This window comes from Salvelinus fontinalis, chromosome 18, assembly GCF_029448725.1.
Source record: "Salvelinus fontinalis isolate EN_2023a chromosome 18, ASM2944872v1, whole genome shotgun sequence".
NCBI classification, from domain to species: Eukaryota; Metazoa; Chordata; class Actinopteri; order Salmoniformes; family Salmonidae; genus Salvelinus; species Salvelinus fontinalis.
The window spans coordinates 40,754,775-40,779,812 of NC_074682.1; the positions used below are offsets into that span (position 1 = coordinate 40,754,775).

At 45.0% G+C, this 25,038-nt stretch overlaps 1 protein-coding gene across 2 annotated transcripts in view; it reads left to right on the top strand.

The window, feature by feature from the left end:
* Positions 1–883: 883 nt before the first annotated feature.
* LOC129815518 (rho guanine nucleotide exchange factor 25-like) overlaps positions 884–25,038 on the top strand; it is a 47,003-nt gene continuing 22,848 nt past the window's right edge. Inside the window, exon 1 of one of the 2 annotated variants that reach the window (XM_055869414.1) lies at positions 884–1,389. In XM_055869414.1, the coding sequence (XP_055725389.1) occupies positions 1,296–1,389 (94 nt within the window). In that variant the 5' untranslated portion in view covers positions 884–1,295. The remainder of the gene's footprint in view (positions 1,390–25,038) is intronic. The other variant, XM_055869413.1, reaches the window with a different exon arrangement.

The window sequence follows — 25,038 nt, forward strand, 5'->3', positions numbered from 1 at the left end:
TGCGTGCGTGCGTGTGTGTGTGCGTGCGTGAGTGTGTGTGCATTTTGAATGTGTGTTGCTGAACACTGTTGATATGCACATGTGTTTACATAAACAAATGAGCCTCCTCAAAGATATCATCCTGGAGTAAACATTTGATATACACCCAGTTCTATATTGACCAGTTTCATTCCTTATACTCCAATCAAACATTTAGGCAAATATATATGCACTTACATGGAGACCTTAATGACACTACCAGGAATAAAGGAGAACAGAAGGTATACAGCAAACAGGTATACCATAATTAACCATCAATTAACAGTGAGTATTATAAACAACATACACTTTCCCACAAAAAGTCCATAGGAAGAAAAAGAGTGAGGCAGGGTTGCCAGGATAAACCCTGGGTGAGAGATGCAGACACCGGTGGTGCATTTCAGTTGAGGATTTACCATGGTGTTTTACCCAAAAGACTCAAACTTTTCTGTTTCCATCTACTCAGACCTGCAGCCATGTCTCACTGGGGCATGGCTCCGGCGAACCTGCCCTGACAAGGGGCCAAGCCCAGGCCCTGGGTACTTTTCAGCCTCAATTTACTAACAATGGCTAACTCTGAACTTTAACACCTTCTTGAAAAGCAACTGTCTTGAATGATGCAGAAGTTGTTGATTCTGCTTGCCCCAAGTCTTAGTGTCACACTCCTGATGGACACACAACTATGTTCGAGCTGACATAAACATTGGTGACAGACTGGTGTGGGGGTAAGTGTCATTGGAAAAGCACCATGAGTAAATGAGAACGAAAGCTCAGGCTGGTGTGGTGAGGGAAAATAGGAAGAGGAGGGAACTACATGCTGGAATAGCCAGCGAGCAGGGCTGCAGACTCCACCCTCCCTCTCCCTGCCTCCCTCTCTCTCTCTATTTCTATCTCTCTCTCTGTTTCACACACAGAGAATGCTAGCCCACTATCTGACCACAGAGTGAGCTCAGTGAATTGTGGAAAGCATATTGTTTCTCCACATCTCTCTCTCCCTCTCTCTTTCACTCTTCCACATTGGATCCTAAAAGCCTGGACCATTTGTTCTTTGGATATCCTCCTCCTGCTTTGGGATTTAACTGAGAGTAGAACACGCTTTCTTTACTGAGAGCAGAGCAAGCTTTCTTTCTTTTTCTTTCGTGAAATTTTTTATCTTCTGGGGATTACAACAGGAATACCTCCTGTGTGTGTGCATTTGAGCGTGAGTGTGTGTGAGTGTGTGTGTCCTGTGCCATGCCCACCCCTGGTCGTTTTGGGACTAACGGCAGTGGATCAGCATGAAGGGGGGTCACCATCAGCGGGGGTGCGGGTGTCAACACCTGTTCCGAAAAGTACTGGCTAAGTGTGGCTGCTGCTACGCCCGAGTCCGAGGTTGGTACATCTCTGCCTTATGTCTGTCATTTTCACCCAGCTACTTCTCTTCGCTTTACTGGTCTCCGATGAGATGGAGTTTAGTTTGCTTTCTCAGTTATACTGTAGGTCAGATGGTCTGTGCAGTTGTGAAGTCTGTGTTTTTTGCTTCTGTAAACATACACGTTTGTCTGAGATGGTCTGAGATCAGATGATGAGAGAGAATCAGCAGTGCTCCATCGATTGTTGGTTGATATTCAATCTGTTTTTAGGTCAGATAATACTAGCAAATGGGCACCATTAAGTATAGCCTATACTCTTCTTCACTGTCCAAATCTGTTGTTCTGTGATCAGATATTGAGACCGAGACACTGCCACAGCTATAGGCTGAGAGAATTTATCCTTTTTTATTGGGGTATTATGGCTCACACTTTGGTACTCTATTGGAATGAATGGCAGTAGAGGCATAATCCTGATTTTACTTATGCAGGAAAATAAAACAAAGGCATGTGATATATCAGAAATTGTGTAATAGAATATATTTGTCAACCTAAAATATTGTCATGTAATCATAAATAAGGTTTATATGCATTTTATACAAATGTTCCGTATAAATAGCTTCTAAAATATATGTAAACTGACCATAAATGTCTCAACTTTAGTTTTCTTGGAAAGCTGAGAGTGCTGTTATATGATAGAATATCAGTACTAGTTGCATTTCCAACTTGTCCTAACATCTACTGCTTTCAGCCAGTGGATGGCTGTGGATTGACTGCATTGTTTGAATGGAATGTTGACATATTGGCAATTAATTTGAAACATTAAAGGAATCGTTCGTTTAAAACTGACTGGCTAGCTAGCAAACAAACATACAGTGCAAACAAATTCTTCAAATTCATTATTTTACACAATATCTTATCACAGCACTGGCAAACCATGGTTGACCAACTCCCTGACCAAAATGGCTGACCTTTATTCCATCATAAGAAGGTTCACCCAATTCTAGTATTCTAAGTCCTAATTCTAAGGGGGCGACCTCTAGGAGGTGTGTGGTACGTCAGTGTCTCTATCTTTCTCTCACTCTTTCATTTTATTTTTTTTGTCAGTCTGTCTGTCCTTCTCCCTTTAACTCCTCATTCCTTTGCACTCTTCTCTCTTGTTCTCTCTCGGGGGAGAGACAGCTGACGATAATTGATGGTGATGTTTTGCTGAGACTCCAACTCCTCCAGAGGAAATTAAATTTCTTTGGGCCCTGGTTGTGTTCACTCTGCTCTGGGGTTTGCAGCAGACACATTGCTAGTCTCATGCGGACCCGGGAAGCTGTGCATAATGTGAAAATGTATCACACTACACATCTAGTTAGAGTTATCAGTTATATAAAGTTAGAACAGTGACATAATTATTGTATTCTCAGTAATATAGAGTTCAAACAAAAACAGTAACTATACAGTGCTTTCGGAAAACTGAAATATCACATTTGCAAAAGTATTCAGACCCTTTACGCAGTACTTTGTTGAAGCACCTCTGGCAGTGATTACAGCATCGAGTCTTCTTGGGTATGACGCTACAAGCTTGGCACACCTGTATATGGGGAGTTTCTCCCATTCTTCTCTGCAGATTCTCTAGTTCTGTCAGGTTAGATGGGTGCGTTGCTGCACAGATATTTTCATACCTCTCCAGAGATGTTCGATCGGGTTCAAGTCCGGGCTCTGGCTGGGCCACTCAAGGACATTCACAGACTTGTCCTGAAGCCACTCCTGCGTTGTCTTGTCTGTGTGCTTAGGGTCGTTGTCATGTTGGAAGGTGAACCTTCACCCCAGTCTGAGGTCCTGAGCGTCTGGAGCAGGTTTTCATCAAGGATCTCTCTGTACTTTTCTCCGTTTATTTTGCCTCGATCCTGACTACTCTCCCAGTCCCTGCCACTGAAAAACCTCCCACAGCATGATGCTGCCATGGTGCCAGGTTTCCTCCAGACGTGACACTTGGCATTCAGAAGTTATGCTTGGCATTCAGGCTAAAGAGTTCAGACCAGACAATATTGTTTCTCATGGTCTGAGAGTCTTTAGGTGTTTTTTGGAAAACTCCAAGCTGGCTGTCATGTGCCTTTTACTGAGGAGTGGCTTCTGTCTGACCATTCTATCATAAAGGCCTGATTGGTGGAGTGCTGCAGAGATTGTTGTCCTTCTGGAAATTTCTCCCATCTCCACAGAGGAACTCTGGAGCTCTGTCAGAGTGATGACCGAGTTCTTGGTCACCTCCCTGACAACAACCCTTCTCCCCCGATTGCTCAGTTTGGCTGGGCGACCAGCTCTAGGAAGAGTTTTGGTGTTTCCAAACTTCTTCCATTTAAGAATGATGGAGGCCACTGTGATCTTGGGGATCTTCAACGCTGCAGAAATGTTTTGGTACCCTTCCCCAGATCTGTGCCTCGACACAATCGTGTCTCGGAGCTCTACGGACAATTCCTTCGACCTCATGGCTTGGTTTCTGCCCTGACATGCACTGTCAACTGTGAGACCTTATATAGACATGTGTGTGCCTTTCCAAATCATGTCCAATCAATTGAATTTACCACAGGTGGACTCTAATCAAGTTGTAGAAACATCTCAAGGATGATCAATCGGAACATGATGCACCGGAGCTCAATTTTGAGTCTCATAGCAAAGGGTCTGAATAATTAAGTAAATAAAGTATTTCTGTTTATTACATTTAATACATTTGAAAACATTTCTAGAAAGCTGTTTTCGCTTTGTCATTTTGGGGTATTGTGTATAGATTGCTCAAGATTAAAAAAAGAAAAATCTATTTTAGAATAAGGATGTAACGTAACGAAATGTGAAAAAAGTCAAGGAGTCTGAATACTTTCTGAAGGCACTGTATATAAACCATTGGGTTTAAACTAAGGTTGCAAAATGTACATAGACACTGTGACTCTTTGCTCAGTGATGTAGGATTGACATAGACACTGTGACTCTTTGCTCAGTGATGTAGGGTTTAAATAGACACTGACTCTTTGCTCAGTGATGTAGAGTTGCAATAGACACTGTGACTCTTTGCTCAGTGATGTAGGGTTTACGTAGATCCCGAGAGAGTCAGCGATACGCTCACATCTGGAAATCTGCAGTGTCTCGGAATGTGCTGCTTTCGGATCATTGGATCATGGAAACGCTGGAGTCACTGAGTCACTCTGCCGAACATTCCTTTCCCCCAAAAAGCTAGGCTTAAGCAACCCCCTGACCCCCCAATACACACACAAACTCTGAACAGCTATCCTTTCCCCCCCCAAAAAACTGTTTCCGACAACTGAAAGGGGATTTATGGAGCGCTGTGGTGAAGAAATGTTATGTTCATTATCATCTGTTACAACTCCCGTACGGGCTCGGGAGAGACGAAGGTCGAGAGCCATGCGTCCCCCGAAACACAACCCAACCAAGCTGCACTGCTTCTTAACACAAATACCTAGGTGTCTGGTTAGACTGTCAACTCTCCTTCCGGACTCACATTAAGCATCTCCAATCCAAAATTAAATCTAGAATTGGCTTCCTATATCTCCACAAAGCATCCTTCACTCATGCTGCCAAACATACCCTCTTAAAACTGACCATCCTACTGATCCTCGACTTCGGTGATGTCATCTATAAAATAGCCTCCAACACTCTACTCAACAAACTGGATGCAGTCTATCACAGTGCCATCCGTTTTGTCACCAAAGCCCCATATACTACCCAACACTGCGACCTGTACGCTCTCGTTGGTTGGTCCTCGCTTCATACTCGTCGCCAAATCCACTGGCTACAGGTTATCTACAAGTCTCTGCTAGGTAAAGCCCCGCCTTATCTCAGCTCACTGGTCACCATAGCAGCACCCACCCATAGCATGCGCTCCAGCAAGTATATCTCGCTGGTAACCCCCAAAGCCAATTCCTCCTATGGTCGTCTTTCCTTCCAGTTCTCTGCTACCAATGACTGGAACGAACGAAAATCTCTGAAGCTGGAGACTCATATCTCCCTCACTAGCTTTAAGCACCAGCTGTCAGAGCAGCTCACAGATCACTGCACCTGTACATAGCCCATCTGTAAACAGCCCATCTATCTACCTACCTCATCCCCATACAGTATTTATTTATTTATCTTGCTCCTTTGCACCCCAGTATCTCTACTTGCACATTCATCTTCTGCACATCTACCATTCCAGTGTTTAATTGCTATATTGTAATTACTTCGCCACCATGGCCTATTTATTGCCTTAACTCCCATATCTTACTTCCTTTGCACTCGGTGTATACATACTTTTTGTTTTCGTTTGTTATACTGTATTATTGACTATGTTTTGTTTATTCCATGTGTAACTCTGTGTTGTTGTATGTGACGAATTGCTATGCTTTATCTTGGTCAGGTCGCAGTTGCAAATGAGAATTTGTTCTCAACTAGTCTACCTGGTTAAATAAAGGTGAAAAAACACATCCAACCCAGAAGCCAGCCATACCAATGTGTCGGAGGAAACACCGTGCGACCTGGTCAGCGTGCACTGCCCCCGACCCGCCACAGGAGTCGCTAGTGCACGATGAGACAAGGATATCACTACCGGCCAAACCCTCCCTAACCCGGACGATGCTGGGCCAATTGTGCGCCGCCCCATGGACCTCCCGGTCGCGGCCGGCTGCGACAGAGCCTGGGCTCAAACCCAGAGTCTCTGGTGGCACAGCTAGCACTGCGATGCAGTGCCTTAGACCACTGTGCCACCAGGGAGGCCCGTACTCTCTCCTCTTTTTGACTAGAGGTCCTCTCAGTTCCTCAAAGCTCTGTCTTTGGCACAATTTAGCGGTGCTGTGAGCCTGCCCTGGCACAGGAGCTGTACAGGAGAGCTCTCCTCTCCATGAGTTAGGGATGTCAGAGAGCTCCCTCCCTGCCAAAATATTTGTACTCTTGTAACCACAACTGTGTGTGTGTGTGTGTGTGTGGGGGAGGGGGGGGGGGGGGTTGTTTAAGTGTGTGTACATGTTTAAGTGTGTTTGTACAGTGTAGAGATAATCTCCTCTCTCTCTCTGCCGACCCTGTTTTGATTCATTTCCTAATTTACCAAAGGCTAAATATAAAGATACTGAGGCTTGAGGCCTGTTTGAATGACAGATCTGCTGCCTGGCTGACTGAGGATTACATCCTCTATCCATCCTGCACACATCCTCAAATACGAGCCAACACAAACACAAACACACATACGAACATGCACGCAGATAGTCAATTGAACAACCCATTTGTGGAGCATGTTAACCTTTTAGCATGTCAGTGTAGATAACACCTACGTACCTTATCATAAGCCAAACAGGCAAACTATATAGTGCACTATATTTGACCAGGGCCCATAGGAATATGGTTGCTTTTGGGACATGGACCTAGTTTAATTCATCAAAGTGCAGTGATGTACCATAGGAACAACTGCTATGCGCCATAGTGCAGTAGAGCTGATATACCAGGAGAAGATGGAGACTCCAGAATATCATGCTGTTATAATCTGACTTCTGACTGGGACCATCCACTTCTGCACCAACAAGATAATACTGATCAACCAGAGAGCTTAATGCCCACTGTCTGTGTGTGTGTGTGTGTGTGTGTGTGTGTGTGTGTGTGTGTGTGTGTGTGTGTGTGTGTGTGTGTGTGTGTGCGTGTGTGTGTGTGTGTGTGTGTGTGTGTGTGTGTGTGTGTGTCACATCTCCCAGTGTGGTTGTAAGTATATGTGCAAGTGTCTGTCTGCCTTTCCTCTTTTTCTGTGACAGTGTTTGGTTTGCACAGAGTGGTGTGTGTGCGCGGGGGAGTCAGCACTGTGGTGGGACAGATTACCACTCTCTCCCTCTCTCTGTCCCTGTTTCTCTCTTCCCCCTCTTAAATCCTCTGTTGTTCCAGTTGCTCAGGCAGTGATTAAAGTGCAGTTCTATCCATGCTGTAGAGACAGAGTAGATGTGCGAAATGGGTAAACTAGGAAAGCATTATGTTAGGATGGCACTCTTATTATGCTGCCTCTCTCTCACTCATTCCACCTTGTTGTCTTTCAAAGCAAGTGACAGCATTGCAATTGAATTGATAGAGAGAGAGAGAGGATGGGTATCCTTATACCCCCACCCCTGTCTATCTCTGCCCACTGTTAAGTCTGGTTCTGATTTAGAATGTATGTGTATGTGTGTGTGCTCTTTATTGACACTGCCGGGTGTAAGTGTCTGACTGTCTTCTCATGGAGCTTTCTGCCCCCCTTTCCACTCTCTCTCTCCTCTGTCTTTCCTCTCTCGCTCTCCTCTATCGTTCCCTCTCTCGCTCTCCTCTGTCGTTCCCCTCTCGCTCTCCTCTGTCGTTCCCCTCTCGCTCTCCTCTGTCGTTCTCCTCTCGTTCTCCTCTGTCGTTCCCCTCTCGCTCTCCTCTGTCGTTCCCCTCTCGCTCTCCTCTGTCGTTCTCCTCTCGCTCTCCTCTGTCGTTCCCCTCTCGCTCTCTCTGTCTTTCCTCTCTCTCTTTCCTTTGTCTTTCCTCTCTCTCTGTCCTCTGTCTTTCCACTCTCTCATCTGGCTTTCCATCCTCCACTCTTAGGACACATGAGGCGAGAAAAGTGGTTAAGCCTTCTACTTTTCCTTTCTTTCCACCTCCTACTTTTCTCTTTCTCTGTGTGTTTCTGTTGTTTCTTGACCTCTATTCCCTTCACAACCCCGCGGTGCATGTTTGTCCCCTCAACTCCCTATCCCTCTCTCTCTCTCGCTCTCTTTCTTGCTCTCCCTCTCATTATCAAAATCAAATCCAATAAAATTGTATTTGTCACATGCGCCGAATATAACAGATGTAGATCTTACAGTGAAATGCTTACTTACGAGCCCCTAACCAACAATGCAGTTTAGAAAAATATAAAAAATTACGAGTAAGAATAAGAAATAAAAGTAACAAGTAATTAAAGAGCAGCAGTGAAATAAAAATAGCGAGACTATACACCGGGGGGGTACCGGTACAGAGTCAATGTGCGGGGGCACCGGTTAGTTGAGGTAATATGTACATGTGGGTAGAGTTAAGTGACTATGCATAGATGATAACAACAAAGAGTAGCAGCGGTGTGAAAGGGGGGGGGGGGGCAATGCAAATAGTCTGGGTAACCATTTGATTAGATGTTCAGGAGTCTTGGAGGTAGAAGCTGTTTAGAAGCCTCTTGGACCTAGTCTTGGTGCTCCGGTACCACTTGCCGTGCTGTAGCAGAGAGAACAGTCTATGGCTAGGGTGGCTGGAGTGTTTGACAAATTTTAGGGCCTTCTTCTGACACCGCCTGGTATAGAGGTCCTGGATGGCGGGAAGCTTGGCCCTAGTAATGTACTGGGCCGTACGCTCTACCCGCTGTAGTGCCTTGCGGTCGGAGGCCGAGCAGTTGCCATACCAGGCAGTGATGCAACCAGTCAGGATGCTCTCGATGGTGCAGCTGTAGAACCTTTTGAGGATCTGAGGACCCATGCCAAATCTTTTTAGTTTCCTGAAGGGGAATAGGTTTCGTCGTGCCCTCTTCACGACTGTCTTGGTGTGTTGGACCATGTTAGTTTGTTGGTGATGTGGACACCAAGGAACTTGAAGCCCTCCACCTGCTCCGCTACAGCACCGTCGATGAGAATGGGCCGTGCTCGGTCCTCTTTTTCCTGTAGTCCACAATCATCTCCTTTGTCTTGCTCCCGTTGAGGGAGAGGTTGTTGTCCTGGCACCACACGGCCAGGTCTCTGACCTCCTCCCTATAGGCTGTCTCGTCGTTGTCGGTGATCATGCTTACCACTGTTGTCTCATCGGTAAACTTAATGATGGTGTTGGAGTCTTCCCTGGTTGTGCAGTCATGAGTGAACAGGGAGCACAGGACGGTACTGAGCACGCACCCCTGAGGGGCCCCTGTGTTGAGGATGTGTTGTTACCTACCCTTACCACCTGGGGGCGGCCCGTCAAGAATTCCAGGATCCAGTTGCAGAGGGAGGTGTTTAGTCCCAGGGTCCTTAGCTTATTGATTGGAGGGGGTCTAGGGTTTCTGACCAGCCTTTCAAAGCACTTCATGGCTACAGACATGAGTGCTACGGGTCAGTAGTTATTTAGGCAGGTTACCTTAGTGTTCTTGGGCACAGGGACTATGGTGGTCTGCTTAAAACATGTTGGTATTACAGACTCGGACAGGGAGAGGTTGAAAATGTCAGTGAAGACACTTGCCAGTTGGTCAGCGCATGCTCGCAGTACACGTCCTGGTAATCCGTCTGGCCCTGCGGCCCTGTGAATGTTGACCTGTTTAAAGGCCTTACTCACATTGGCTGCGGAGGGCGTGATCACAGTCTTCCGGAACTGCTGGTGCTCTCATGGATGTTTCAGTGTTATTTGCCTCGAAGCGAGCATAGAAGTAGTTTAGCTCGTCTGATAGGCTCGTGTCACTGGGCAGCTCTCGGCTATGCTTCCCTTTGTAGTCTGTAATGGTTTGCAAGCCTTACCACATCCAACGAGCATCAGAGCCGGTGTAGTATGATTCGATCTTAGTCCTGTTTTGACGCTTTGCCTGTTTGATGGTTCGTCGGAGGGCATAGCAGAATGTCTTATAAGCTTCCGAGTTAGAGTCCCGCTCCTTGAAAGCGGGAGCTCTAGCCTTTAGCTCAGTGCGGATGTTGCCTGTAATCCATGGCTTCTGGTTGGGGTATGTACATACGGTCACTGTGGGAATGACATCATCGATGCACTTATTGATGAAGCCATTGCCTGATGTGGTGTACTCCTCAATGCCATCGGAGGAATCCCAAAACATATTCCAGTCTGTGCTAGCAAAACAGTCCTATAGCTTAGCATCTGCTTCATCTGACCACTGTTTCATGATCGAGTTTAATTTTTAATTATAAGCAGGAATTAGGAGTTTAGACTTATGGTCAGATTTGCCAAATGGAGGGCGAGGGAGAGCTTTGTACGCCTCTCTGTGTGTGGAGTAAAGGTGGTCCAGAGTTTTTTCCCCTCTGGTTGCACGTTTAACATGCTGATAGAAATTTGGTAAGACAGATTTAAGTTTCCTTGCATTAAAGTCTCCGGCTACTAGGAGCGCCGCCTCTGGGTGAACATTTTCCTGTTAGGTTATGGCGAAATACAGCTCATTCAGTGCGGTCTTAGTGCCAGCATCAGTCTGTGGTGGTATGTAGACAGCTATGAAAATACAGATGAAAACTCAGCTTATCATGAGATACTCTACCTCGGGTGAGCAAAACCTCGAGACTTCCTTAGATATCATGCACCAGCTGTTATTTACAAAAATACATAGTCCGCCACCCCTCGTCTTACCAGATGCTGCAGTTCTGTCCTGCCGATACAGTGTACAACCAGCCAGCTGTATGTTGATAATGTTATCCTTCAGCCACGACTCCGTGAAGCAGAAGATATTACAGTTTTGAATGTCCCGTTGGTAGTTTAATCTTCGGCATAGGTCATCGATTTTATTTTCCAAGATTGCACGTTTGCTAGCAGAATGGAAGGAAGTGGGGGTACATTCGATCGCCTACGAATTCTCAGAAGGCAGCCTGCCCTATGGCCTCTTTTTCTCCGCCTTCTATTTACGTAAATTACGGGATCTGGGCCTGTTCCCGGGGAAACAGTCTGTCATTCACGTCGGGCTCATCGGAATCATTAAAGGAAAAAAAGGATTCTGCCAGTCCGTGGTGAGTAATTGCAGTTCTGATGCCCAGAAGCTATTTTCGGTCATAAGAGACAGTAGAAGCATGTACAAAATAAGTAAAAAAATAAGTTACAAACATTGCAAAGAAACAAACAAAAAAACACAATTGTTTAGGAATACATAAAACGTCAGCCTTGTTCTCCGGCGCCATCTTATCTTATCTCTCTACGCTCTACCTCCCCTCTCTCTGTGTTAACCATTACCTCTCCCCCAACACCCCAGTGACCCAACCTGTTCTGTTCCTCCTCCGTCTCCCTTGTTTATTAACCTGAGACAGAGAGTCAAAACAGAACCATAATCTCTCTTCTTTACATCTCAATCCCTCACTTTCTCTCTCTCTCTTACTCTCTCATCCTCTCTCTTTTTATCTCCCCCTTCTCCCAGTTCATCTAAGAAGATGTAATGTGACTTTCTATATGTTGATGTGAACATTGTTCAGTGATGTCAGAGACGCCATCATTTTTGGGGGATAAATAGGCAGGAATGCCTGGTAATGTTAGTGCATTACCAGCTAGTGCATTTGGTCCTTGGAAGTTGTGTAAACGTACATTTTAGGTTTCCCATAGGTTCTGGGAATAAAGCCATACATTTCCTGACCATTAAAACTGAACGTTTTTTTTTACTTTCTGAGAATGGAAGGGACAATTTTGCCTATTCTGGTAATGCACATTTTTAGGTTGCAGGGAGGTTCTGAGAATGTTTTACTATGGTTCTCTATGGTTCCCTGAACGGTTTTATTATTTGAACATGATTAAAAAACATTCTGAGAACATTTTATAAATCTAGTGAACGTTTTGAACGAAATTGTAATGTATTTTTTTTAAACTTTCACTGAATGTTTCAACAAGATTTTCAATTACACTGCTAACTTAGTTTGGGTTAACTGTTTTGAACACCAAGGACAGATATGTCACGCTCGTCGTTGTAAGAATGGTCGGACCAAGATGCAGCGTGGGGTAGGTTAATCATATTTATTAATGATAACCAGCAACAAAACAAGAAAGAGAAACCAACGAAACGTACAGCCTTGTAGGGCTCAACAGCAACAATACAAAAACAAGCTCCCACAAACTACAGGTGGGAAAAAGCGGCCTAAGTATGATCCCCAATCAGAGACAACGATAGACAGCTGCCTCTGATTGGGAACCATACCCGGCCAACAAAGAAATAGAAAACATAGATTGCCCACTCTAATAACACCCTGACCTAACCAAATAGAGAATTAAAAGGATCTCTAAGGTCAGGGCATGACAAGATAGGACATGGAAATTAATTTGCTTTGTCATTAATCATGCAAACACATTTATTTTTTATTATGGCATGGTCGTCAGTGAGATTCCAACCTATGATCTTCTGTTCTCTATATTCTGTTCTGCGCCACCAGGATGTAGCTACCGTGCCATGTTTTTTTTAAACTCATACAAAGCTGTTGTAACGAAGAGGAGTAGCAAGGATTAGACCAAAATGCAGCGGTGTGATACGACATGATATTTTAATAAACAAAACAGAAAACACGACGAACACTTGAATAATTACAAAACAATAAACAACGTAGACAGACCTGAACGACGAACTTACATGAAACACGAAGAACGCATGAACAGGAAAACTGACTACATAAAAACCGAACGAACAAACAAACCGAAACAGTCCCGTGTGGCATAACATACACAGACACTGACACAGGAGACAACCACCCACAACAAACAATGTGAAAACACCTACCTTAATATGGCTCTCAATCAGAGGAAATGAAAACCACCTGGCTCTAATTGAGATCCATATGAGGTCAACCTTATACCAACATAGAAACACATAACATAGACTATCCACCCAAACTCACGCCCTGACCAATTAAACACATACCAAACAACAGAAAACAGGTCAGGAACGTGACAGAACACCCCCCTCAAGGTGCGAACTCCGGGCGCACCCCTAAAACTCAAGGGGAGGGTCTGGGTGGGCATCTGTCCGCAGTGGCGGCTCCGGCGGTGGACGAGGACACCACTCCACCACTGTCTTTGTCCCCCTCCTTAGCGTCCTTTGAGTGGCGACCCTCGCCCCCGACCATGGTCCAGGAACCCTCACTAAGGCCCCTCCTACATAGAGGAGACAACTCAGGACAGAGAGGTAGCTAAGGACAGAGAGGTAGCTCAGGACAGAGAGGTAGCTTAGGACAGAGGGACAACTCTGTACTAATGGCAGCTCCGGACTGAGTGGCAGCTCCGGACTGGGTGGCAGCTCCGGACTGGGTGACAGCTCATGACTGGAGGGTAGCTCATGACTGGAGGGCAGCTCATGACTGTAGGGCAGCTCATGACTGTAGGGCAGCTCATGACTGTAGGGCAGCTCATGACTGTAGGGCAGCTCTGGCAGCTCCTGACTGGCTGGCGGTTCTGGCAGCTCCTGACTGGCTGGCGGCTCTGGCAGCTCCTGACTGGCTGGCGGCTCTGGCAGCTCCTGACTGGCTGGCGGCTCTGGCAGCTCCTGACAGGCTGGCGGCTCTGGCAGCTCCTGACTGGCTGGCGGCTCTGGCAGCTCCTGACTGGCTGGCGGCTCTGGCAGCTCCTGACTGGCTGGCGGCTCTGGCAGCTCCTGACTGGCTGGCGGCTCTGGCAGCTCCTGACTGGCTGGCGGCTCTGGCGGCTCCTGACTGATGGACGGCTCTAGCGGCTCCTGACTGACGGATGGCTCTAATGGCTCGGGACAGACGGGCGGCTCTAATGGCTCGTGGCAGACGGATGACTCAGATGGCGCTGGGCAGACGGATGGCTCAGACGGCGCTGGGCAGACGGATGGCTCAGACGGCGCTGGGCAGACGGATGGCTCAGACGGCGCTGGGCAGACGGATGGCTCAGACGGCGCTGGGCAGACGGATGGCTCAGACGGCGCTGGGCAGACGGATGGCTCAGACGGCGCTGGGCAGACGGATGGCTCAGACGGCGCTGGGCAGACGGATGGCTCAGACGGCGCTGGGCAGACGGATGGCTCTGACCCGCTGAGGCGCACAGTAGGCCTGGTGCGTGGTGCCGGAACTGGTGGTACCGGACTGGAGACACGCACCTCAAGGCTAGTGCGGGGAGAAGGAACGGTGCGTACAGGGCTCTGGAGACGCACAGGTGGCTTAGTGCGTGGTGCCGGAACTGGAGGCACTAGGCTGGAGACACGCACCATAGGGAGAGTGCGTGGAAGAGGAACAGGGCTCTGGAAACGCACTGGAAGCCTGGTGCGTGGTCTAGGCACTGGTGGTACTGGGCTAGGGCGGGGAGGTGGCGCCGGAAATACCAGACCGTGCAGGCGTATTGGCTCCCTTGAGCACTGAGCCTGCCCAACCTTACCTGGTTGTATGCTCCCCGTCGCCTGACCAGTGCGGGGAGGTGGAATAACCCGCACCGGGCTACGTAGGCGAAGCAGGGACACCATGCGTAAGGCTGGTGCCATGTAAGCCGGCCCGAGGAGACGTACTGGTGGCCAGATATGTAGAGCCGGCTTCATGGCACTTGGCTCAATGCTCAATCTAGCCCTACCAGTGCAGGGAGGTGGAATAACCCGCACCGGGCTATGCACACGTACAGGAGACACCGTGCGCTCTACTGCGTAACACGGTGTCTGCCCGTACTCCCGCTCTCCACGGTTAGCCTGAGAAGTGGGCGCAGGTCTCCTACCTGCCCTTGGCCCACTACCTCTTAGCCCCCCCCCAAGACATTTTTGGGGTTTCTTCAGGTGCTTCCGTGCTAGCCGCGTACCTTCATATCTCCGGTCCTGGGCTGTGGCTGCCTCCTTCTCCTCCTCAAAGCGGCGATTCACTCCCACCTTAGCCCATGGTCCTTTTCCTTCTATGATTTCCTCCCAACTCCAGAAATCCTGCAATCCTTTTTTTGTGGACCACTGTTCGTGGTCCCGCTGCTTGATCCGGGTTTGGTTGGGTGGTTCTGTAACGGGCTTCCTCCTTCTCTTCATCCGAAGAGGAGTAGCAAGGATTAGACCAAAATGCAGCGGTGTGATACGACATGATATTTTAATAAACAAAACAGAAAACATGACGAACACTTGAATAATTACAAAACAATAAACAACGTAGACAGACCTGAACAACGAACTTACATGAAACACGAAGAACGCATGAACAGGAAAACTGACTACATAAAAACCGAACGAACAAACAAACCGAAACAGTCCCGTGTGGCATAACATACACAGACACTGACACAGGAGACAACCACCCACAACAAACAATGTGAAAACACCTACCTTAATATGGCTCTCAATCAGAGGAAATGAAAACCACCTGCCTCTAATTGAGAGCCATATCAGGTCACCCTTAAACCAACATAGAAACACATAACATAGACTACCCACCCAAACTCACGCCCTGACCAATTAAACACATACCAAACAACAGAAAACAGGTCAGGAACGTGACAGCTGTTAATTTTAATTTCAAAGAAAACAAGCACTCATCAAGACCTTTGAACGTTACTAATGTTTTTTGTGTTTTTTTATGGAATGTTGTCTTAATGTTCTGAGAACATCACTTTAAATAGAACAATGAGAAAACCGGCAGAAAATGTTATGCTAAAGTACTGAAATTCCCACAGAAGAACATTGTTTCTTAACATTCTCTGAACATTCTGAGAACATGACTTTAAATAGAACCATGAGGAAACCTGCAGAAAACGTTATACTGAAATATTGAAATTCACACAGAAGAACTATCACGTTCGTCGTATGAATCGGACCAAGGTGCAGCGTGGTATGCGTACATTCTTCTTTTATTAAAGAAAGAACAGTGAACAAACTAACAAAACGAACGAAACGTGAAGCTATATGAATAGTTCAGACAGGCAACTAAACATAGAATAAAAACCCACAAACACCAAAGGGGAAATGGCTACCTAAATATGATCCCCAATCAGAGACAACGATAAACAGCTGCCTCTGATTGGGAACCATATCAGGCCACCATAAACATACAAATACCTAGACCTACAAAACCCTAGACATACAAAATCCCTAGACAATACAAAACCCCTAGACAATACAAAACTAGCGTAATCCACCCTAGTCACACCCTGACCTAACCAAAATATAAATAAAACAGAGATATCTCAGGTCAGGGCGTGACAAGAACATTGTTTCTTAACGTTCTCTGGACTGTTTGACAACATTCCCAATGTCAAACCAGTTGGAGAACGTTCCTAGAACTTGACCAAAAATATAATTAAATGTAACTATGTTTGAACTTTTAGGAAACGTTCTGTTAAAGTAATGAAATGCCAAGAAAATAGCCTTATTTTGTCATGTTCCTTAAATGTGCTGAGAATGTTCCAAAGCCAAGCAATATCCTGCAACATTCCCAGAAAGTTATGGGAAGGTTGTATGCAAAATAACCATAGGACAATCAAGCTCTCACCAAGCTCTAAGAAACACGGTTTTCAGAACATTATGTGCTAGCTGTGTTTTCTCTCTATGTCATCAGCTTATAAGGCAGAATCAAGACCCCTCCTTTCATGATGGAAAAATCTGTATTAATAGTTTTAATAGCTCACAATTGAAAGCAATTCAAGCAAATTTAACTGAATTCGGAGGCTGTGAGGTTTTTATACTGTACTTATCAAGGCCAATGTCTTTTCCTCGAACTTGCTCACTAATTTTGTCACTCACACACAAACGTTTATTTTTTTTCTCTCCTCTCTTCCTCATCCTCTCTTCCCACTTTTCATTAGGCTCAATAATCAGTGAACTGTATACAAACACAAAGTGAGAAAGACTGAATATGTTATGAAAATGTTTGGGAAAACGTGCTCGGAAACACACTCAGAGCCCTCAAAGAGAATTTAGCGTCTCTGACTCCTAAACTACTGCAGCACATAAACTCTGACTAATTACCCAGTCTGTATGTGTGTGTATGAGGTCATCACTGCCGGTAAGTGTAAAAATAAACCTGATACAAAGTAACTAAAAAGGAAATGATGGTGGTGAAGTGTGGTTGAGCTGACGCTCCATCGCTGGTCTCATCAGTGTGAAAGCCTCTGCTGTGAGTTAGATGGAACCAAGGGAGTTCCTCTGGGTCAGCTGCTCTTGATGGAATGTCAAGATGAAGCAATAGCCAGTGTGTTGTATTCACTTCTTCACCACAGACTTTCCTAATGCACACTGTTTATGATCAGGGCCTGGAGTTTTTCCTTTTCTTGAACATATGATCCTGGCCCTACAGTGTATCTATGATTGCTGACATTTAGAGAACCCACTGGGCACAGACATCATTTCAACGTCTAGTTTTGATTTATATTTGGTTGAGTTGTCAACTAACATGAATTCAATGTGAAATCAACAAAAAGGTTAGGCTAAAAGTATTAAAAATATTAAATTCCCTTAAACTGATTACTCTTTCCAAATCCAATCAGTTTTCCATGATGATTTAACGCCATCACATAAAATTTTGGGATTGAAATGACATGGAAACAATGTGGATTGAACCAGGTCACAAAAACAAACAGTCCTGTTTTATTTGGGTGTACCAGATTAAGGATCAATATCAGATTAAATTACTCAGGCTCATGTGAAACCAGAATGATTATGTTCGGTGTATAAAACACAGTATAATCCCTCGCTTTCCAGGGATGGACAGTGACAGTTTCTGTACACTTTTTTGGCTATGAGCAGAGTTAATACTAATTGGATGGGAGAGGATAGGAAAGGGTTAAATTGTTCTATAACAGATTCATAGTTTGCTGATGAGAGCAGTGTGCACTGAGGGGTATTTGCCTTGGCAGCTTTCCGACAGGAAGTTTAGAGCAGCTAGCCATAGGAGCCATCACAGCCAAACAGTCCACAGTTTACTGCAGTGGGGATGACCTCATCTAAAGGCACAGTTTATTTTGAATTAGACACAAATTCTTTATTCGAAATTCATAACACTAAGTTCATCACAATGTATTTTGTGTGTATTACACAATTTGATTTCTTTATAACGCATTCGTTCGTGTACATTACACAAATTCCAATTTGTTTTTGCTAACATTAGCTAGGTGGCTAACATTAGCTAGGCTAGGGGTTAAGATTAAGGTTAGGTTTAAGGGTTATGGTTATGGTTAGGTAACATGCTAGCTAAGTAGTTAAAGGGTTAAGTTTAAGGTTAGGAGTTAGGTTAAAGGGTTAAGGTTAGGGTTATGGAGAAGGGTTAGGTAACATGCTAAGTAGTTGCACAGTAGTTAACAAGTAATAACTAGTGGCAAAGTTGCTAATTAGCTAAAATGCTAAAGTTCTCCATGATTTGAACACACAACCTTCAGGTTGCTAGACATTCGTGTTGAAAGCCTACCCATCCTCCCCGACCAACCTCCATCCTATTGTTTCTGTCTTAAATTACCTACTGTCTTCATCTATGATTGAAATTCACTGTATAGAAAATTGTGTACTGCCCATGAAAGATTTGCAGTTTTATAGCTAATCTCATGCTATTTTACATGTTTTGCCATGAAGCTGGGAGACAATGTTGCGGTTTTACAGCTCAAGGATTCTTAAAAGATGGGACAATATAAAATATTTGTGTTAATATTAACAACATTTAAAACATATATTTTGATAGACCAAAGCATTAGCTATCAAACCAACCTCCTAAAATGCAACTACAGTAACTGGATTCATGTCAACTCCGTCACACAATAAAAAGCATTTCATTTCTACAATTATTCTTTAGTCACAGAGGGCTTTTGCAAGAAACTACATACAATCATGTGCCACCTCAGATTTGTCCTGCATAATAATGTACATATTATTTTTTGTTTAAGATTTTTCTTCTTCTCTGTAATACTACTAGCCACCTAGCAATTTGGCTTTAGCCAGCCCAGATAGTTTCCCAATCTCTAAACTTCATAACTAGCTACCAAGAAGCCATTTAAGGCTATCAATCAAGTTTGAGTAGCTAGCTTGTCTAACTTTATTAGCTGGCATGCCTGCTGGCAAGGTTAGTAGACTTAAGAAAAGCAAGCAATTACTAACTGTACTGACTCACGTTGCGTTCAACCTTTACCCAGATTTTAGCAAAAAAACACAGGTCAGGAGGATACACACAGCTCAAGAGGTATGCTTAGACATGCAGAAAAATGGAAATATTTTTTATGTAGAATTAAGCATAATGATTTATGGCTCTAGATTGCAGAAAAAATAACATTTAGACGACCCCACAGCCATCCTGACATACTTGCATGCCATTCTGACATACTTGCATGATGCACCTGCAATTTGAGTGTATTTGGCACGCTTCAGTTAGGCCCTAAAGCTTAGGCTACCCACTAATGCCAGACAAAAATAATGGAAAAAAACTCAATGTAGCCTATAGATATGAATTTCACAATAATTATACATGTTGTTTAATGTATTGTTTTCTCTTTATTCAAGCCGCCACCCAATGCCCTTCAGCTACACAATATTTCATGACCCTAAGCCCGCCCACGGGTTATAAATCATTGGTCTCTGACCCTGTTATCACACCCCACATATTTCCAAAGAGATTTGGTTTGACTTTGGAGCCAATTCAACCCTAACCAGTATGGCTGATCTAAATAACCCTGTGAAAAGGTACATTTGTCACATATTTCCATGGCTACTGTCTGTAGTAGGTAAACTTTAGGACTACATCTCTCCACTTGTGAGGGTCCATGTGTAGTGTCCTGCTGTCGAGTAAGTAGGTGTACTGTAGTGTACTGTAGATAAGGGTTTTGTATGGCCTGGCTATAAGTGACCATAACCATGTGTAGCTGTATGCTGAGTAACACAGGGCTCTATATGGGTAGTAGTAGTCCTGTCCTCTTTAGACTGGGAAGACCCCTTTTACCATGGTTGTCTGAGAGCAGGGCTCTACCTTAAGTAGGTCACAAAAGTGGATCCCATCTTTCTGTGTGTGTGTCTGTCTGTGTGTGTGTACAGCTGAAGTCGGAAGTTTACATACACCTTAGCCAAATACATTTAAACTCAGTTTTTCACAATTCCTGACATTTAATCCTAGTAAAAATTCCCTGTCTTAGGTCAGTTAGGATCACCACTTTATTTTAAGAATGTGAAATGTCAGAATAATAGTAGAGAGAATGATTTATTTCAGCTTTTATTTCTTTCATCACATTCCCAGTGGGTCAGAAGTTTACATACACTCAATTAGTATTTGGTAGCATTGCCTTTAAATTGTTTAACTTGGGTCAAACGTTTCGGGTAGTCTTCCACAAGCTTCCCACAATAAGTTGGGTGAATTTTGGCCCATTCCTCCTGACAGAGCTGGTGTAACTGAGTCGGGTTTGTAGGCCTCCTTGCTTGCACACGCTTATTCAGTTCTGCCAACAAAGTTTGTATAGCATTGAGGTCAGGGCTTTTTTATTTTATTTTTTATTTTACCGTTATTTTACCAGGTAAGTTGACTGAGAACACGTTCTCATTTGCAGCAACGACCTGGGGAATAGTTACAGGGGAGAGGAGGGGGATGAATGAGCCAATTGTAAACTGGGGATTATTAGGTGACCATGATGGTTTGAGGGCCAGATTGGGAATTTAGCCAGGACACCGGGGTTAACACCCCTACTCTTACGATAAGTGCCATGGGATCTTTAATGACCTCAGAGAGTCAGGACACCCGTTTAACGTCCCATCCGAAAGACGGCACCCTACACACAGGGCAGTGTCCCCAATCACTGCCCTGGGGCATTGGGATATTTTATTAGACCAGAGGAAAGAGTGCCTCCTACTGGCCCTCCAATACCACTTCCAGCAGCATCTGGTCTCCCATCCAGGGACTGACCAGGACCAACCCTGCTTAGCTTCAGAAGCAAGCCAGCAGTGGTATGCAGGGTGGTATGCTGCTGATGGCCACTCCAATACCTTGACTTTGTTGTCATTAAGCCAATTTGCCACAACTTTGGAAGTATGCTTTGGGTCAATGTTCATTTGGAAGACCCATTAGCAACCAAGATTTAACTTCCTGACTGATGTCTTGAGATGTTGTTTCAATATATCCACATACTTTCCCTACCTCATGATGCCATCTATTTTGTGAAGTGTACCAGTCCCTCCTGCAGCAAACCACGCCCACAACATGATGCTGCCACCCCCGTGCTTTACGGTTGGGATAGTGTTCTTCGGCTTGCAAGCCTCCCCCTTTTTCCTCCAAACATAACAATGGTCATTATGGCCAAACAGTTCTATTTTTGTTTCATCAGACCAGAGGACATCTCTCCAAAAAGTACGATCTCTGTCCCCATATGCAGTTGCAAACCATAGTCTGTTTTTTTATGGCGGTTTTGGAGCAGTGGCTTCTTCCTTGCTGAGTGGCTTTTCAGGTTATGTCGAAATAGGACTCGTTTTACTGTGGATATAGATACTTTTGTACCTGTTTCCTCCAGCATCTTCACAAGGTCTTTTGCTGTTGTTCTGGGATTGATTTGCACTTTCGCACCAAAGTACGTTCATCTCTAGGAGACAGAACGCGTCTCCTTCCTGAGCGGTATGACGGCTGTGTGGTCCCATTGTGTTTATACTTGCGTACTATTTTTTGTACAGATGAACGTGGTACCGTCAGGCGTTTGGAAATTGCTCCCAAGGATGATCCAGACTTGTGGAGGTCTACAATGTTTTTTCTGAGGTCTTGGCTGATTTCTTTTGATATTCCCATGATGTCACGCGGAGGCACTGAGTTTGAAGGTCGGCCTTGAAATACATCCACAGGTACACCTCCAATTGACTCAAATGATGTCAATTAGCCTATCAGAAGCTTCTAAAGCCATGACATAATTTTCTGGAATTTTCCAAGCTGTTTAAAGGCACAGTCAACTTAGTGTATGTAAACTTCTGACCCACTGGAATTGTGAAACAGTGAATTATAAGTTAAATAATCTGTCTGTAAACAATTGTTGGAAAAATTACTTGTGTCATGCAAAGTAGATGTCCTAACCGACTTGCCAAAACTATAGTTTGTTAACAAGAAATTTGTGGAGTGGTTGAAAAACAAGTTTTATATATTCCAACCTAAGTGTATGTAAACGTCCAACTTTACAACTGTATGTGTATTGTGTTTGTGCGTGCGTGTGTGACTGACCAGTTTCCAGCAGGACAAGATAAGCCCTGTTGATATGCCCTGTTTCTGCAGTCATGAGCCAGATCACTCCTGTCCACAGCAGCCTGCTCCATGGAGCTTTGCCATTTGTGAAATTTGCCATTTCTAATTCTCAAGACTAATATTCAGGATTCGGGGGACGTGAAAACAGTACCATAGTAGCCAACATGTTATTATTGTATTTTATCAGTTGATTTGTCTCTGTCTGTCTATCACAATGGTAAAGTCAAGTTTTAATCCTGTAGAGATTGAACTGGCTGGCTGCTGATGTGCTGGAGGTCCTGATGTAAGCAGTCACAGAGTCAGTCATGACAGATACAGGCACTGGGCCTATGGGATTAGAAAAACACAGGTTACATCCCAAATGGCACCCTGTTCCCTATAACGTGTACTACTTTTGACTAAGGCCCATAGGGCTCTGGTCAAACGTAGTGCACTATGTAGGGAATAGGCTGCCATTTGGGACACACCCACACACACAAACCCACAAGACCTCGCTCCGCCCCATGAGCTGAGCTGTCACTCAATCATTGGGAAATCCAACCCACCACAACAGGAGAGCAGTGGTGTGAGAGAGACATTCTCAACAGACTGGGTACAGGAAGATCACGGCACACAGCCAGAGAGAGCTTTTGATTGTTACACAAAAGACATACGCCTACAGGTCCATAAGGTGTGTGTGTGTAAGTGCGTGTGACTTATGTAAATGGAGCATTCTTTTTCATCCCCCAGTTATCCCTCTGTAAACCTACTATTTCTAAACATATGAGATTTGATCTATGTTAAGGCCTCTGCATACCTTTACATCACACATAAACGATATATATAGAAGTGAGGGGAAAGTGGAATAGTTTTTCAAATCAAATCACATTTTATTTGTCACATACACATGGTTAGCAGATGTTAATGCGAGTGTAGGGAAATGCTTGTGCTTCTAGTTCCGACAATGCAGTAATAACCAATGAGTAATCTAACCTAACAATTCCACAACTACTACCTTATACACACAAGTGTAAAGGGATAAAGAATATGTACATAAAGATATATGAATGAGTGATGGTACAGAACGGCATAGGCAAGATGCAGTAGATGGTATAAAGTACAGTACATACATATGAGATGAGTAATGTAGGGTATGTAAACATTATATTAAGTGGCATTGTTTAAAGTGGCTAGTGATACATTTTTACATAAATTTCCATCAATTCCCATTATTAAAGTGGCTGGAGTAGAGTCAGTATGTTGGCAGCAGCCACTAAATGTTAGTGGTGGCTGTTTAACAGTCTGATGGCCTTGAGATCGAAGCTGTTTTTCAGTCTCTCGGTCTCTGCTTTGATGCACCTGTACTGACCTCGCCTTCTGGATGATAGCGGGGTGAAGAGGCAGTGGCTCGGGTGGTTGTTGTCCTTGATGATCTTTATGGCCTTCCTGTGACATCGGGTGGTGTAGGTGTCCTGGAGGGCAGGTAGTTTGCCCCCGGTGATGCGTTGTGCAGACCTCACTACCCTCTGGAGAGTCTTACGGTTGTGGGCGGAGTAGTTGCCGTACCAGGCGGTGATACAGCCCGACAGGATGCTCTCGATTGTGCATCTGTAGAAGTTTGTGAGTGCATTTGGTGACAAGCCGAATTTCTTCAGCCTCCTGAGGTTGAAGAGGCGCTGCTGCACCTTCTTCACAACGCTGTCTGTGTGGGTGGACCAATTCAGTTTGTCCGTGATGTGTACGCCAAGGAACTACTACCCTATTACTACCCTCTCCACTACTGCCCTGTCGATGTGGATAGGGGGGTGCTCCCTCTGCTGTTTCCTGAAGTCCACAATCATCTCCTTTGTTTTGTTGACGTTGAGTGTGAGGTTATTTTCCTGACACCACACTCCGAGGGCCCTCACCTCCTCCCTGTAGGCCGTCTCGTCGTTGTTGGTAATCAAGCCTACCACTGTAGTGTCATCCGCAAACTTGATGATTGAGTTGGAGGCGTGCATGGCCACGCAGTCGTGGGTGAACAGGGAGTACAGGAGAGGGCTCATCAGGAAGTCCAGTACCCAGTTGCACAGGGCGGGGTCGAGACCCAGGGTCTCGAGCTTGATGACGAGTTTGGAGGGTACTATGGTGTTAAATGCTGAGCTGTAGTCGATGAACAGCATTCTCACATAGGTATTCCTCTTGTCCAGATGGGTTAGGGCAGTGTGCAGTGTGGTTGCGATTGCGTCATCTGTCGACCTATTGGGTCGGTAAGCAAATGGTGTCAGGTAGGGTGGAGGTGATATGGTCCTTGACTAGTCTCTCAAAGCACTTCATGATGACGGAAGTGAGTGCTACGGGGCGGTAGTCGTTTAGCTCAGTTACCTTAGTTTTCTTGGGAACAGGAACAATGGTGGCCCTCTTGAAGCATGTGGGAACAGCAGACTGGGATAAGGATTGATTGAATATGTCCGTAAACACACCAGCCAGCTGGTCTGAGGACATGCTCATGCTCTGAGGACGCGGCTGGGATTGCCGTCTGGGCCTGCAGCCTTGCAAGGGTTAACACGTTTAAATGTTTTACTCACGTCGGCTGCAGTGAAGGAGAGCCCGCAAGTTTTGGTAGCGGGCCGTGTCAGTGGCACTGTATTGTCCTCAAAGCGAGCAAAAAAGTAATTTAGTCTGTCTGGGAGCAGGCATGTGGGGTTCAACAAGGGTTCTTCGGTAACAGTAAAAAGTAGACAAAAGGATATACGGTGAGCTCCAAAAGTATTAAGACAGTGACACAATGAGGAAATTATACAATGAGGTTAAAGTGCAGTGTAGCTTAATACCCACACACACACGTCTGGAAATTGATAGGTCTGCCAAGCCATCAATCAAAACAATTAAATGTATTTATAAAGCCCTTTTTA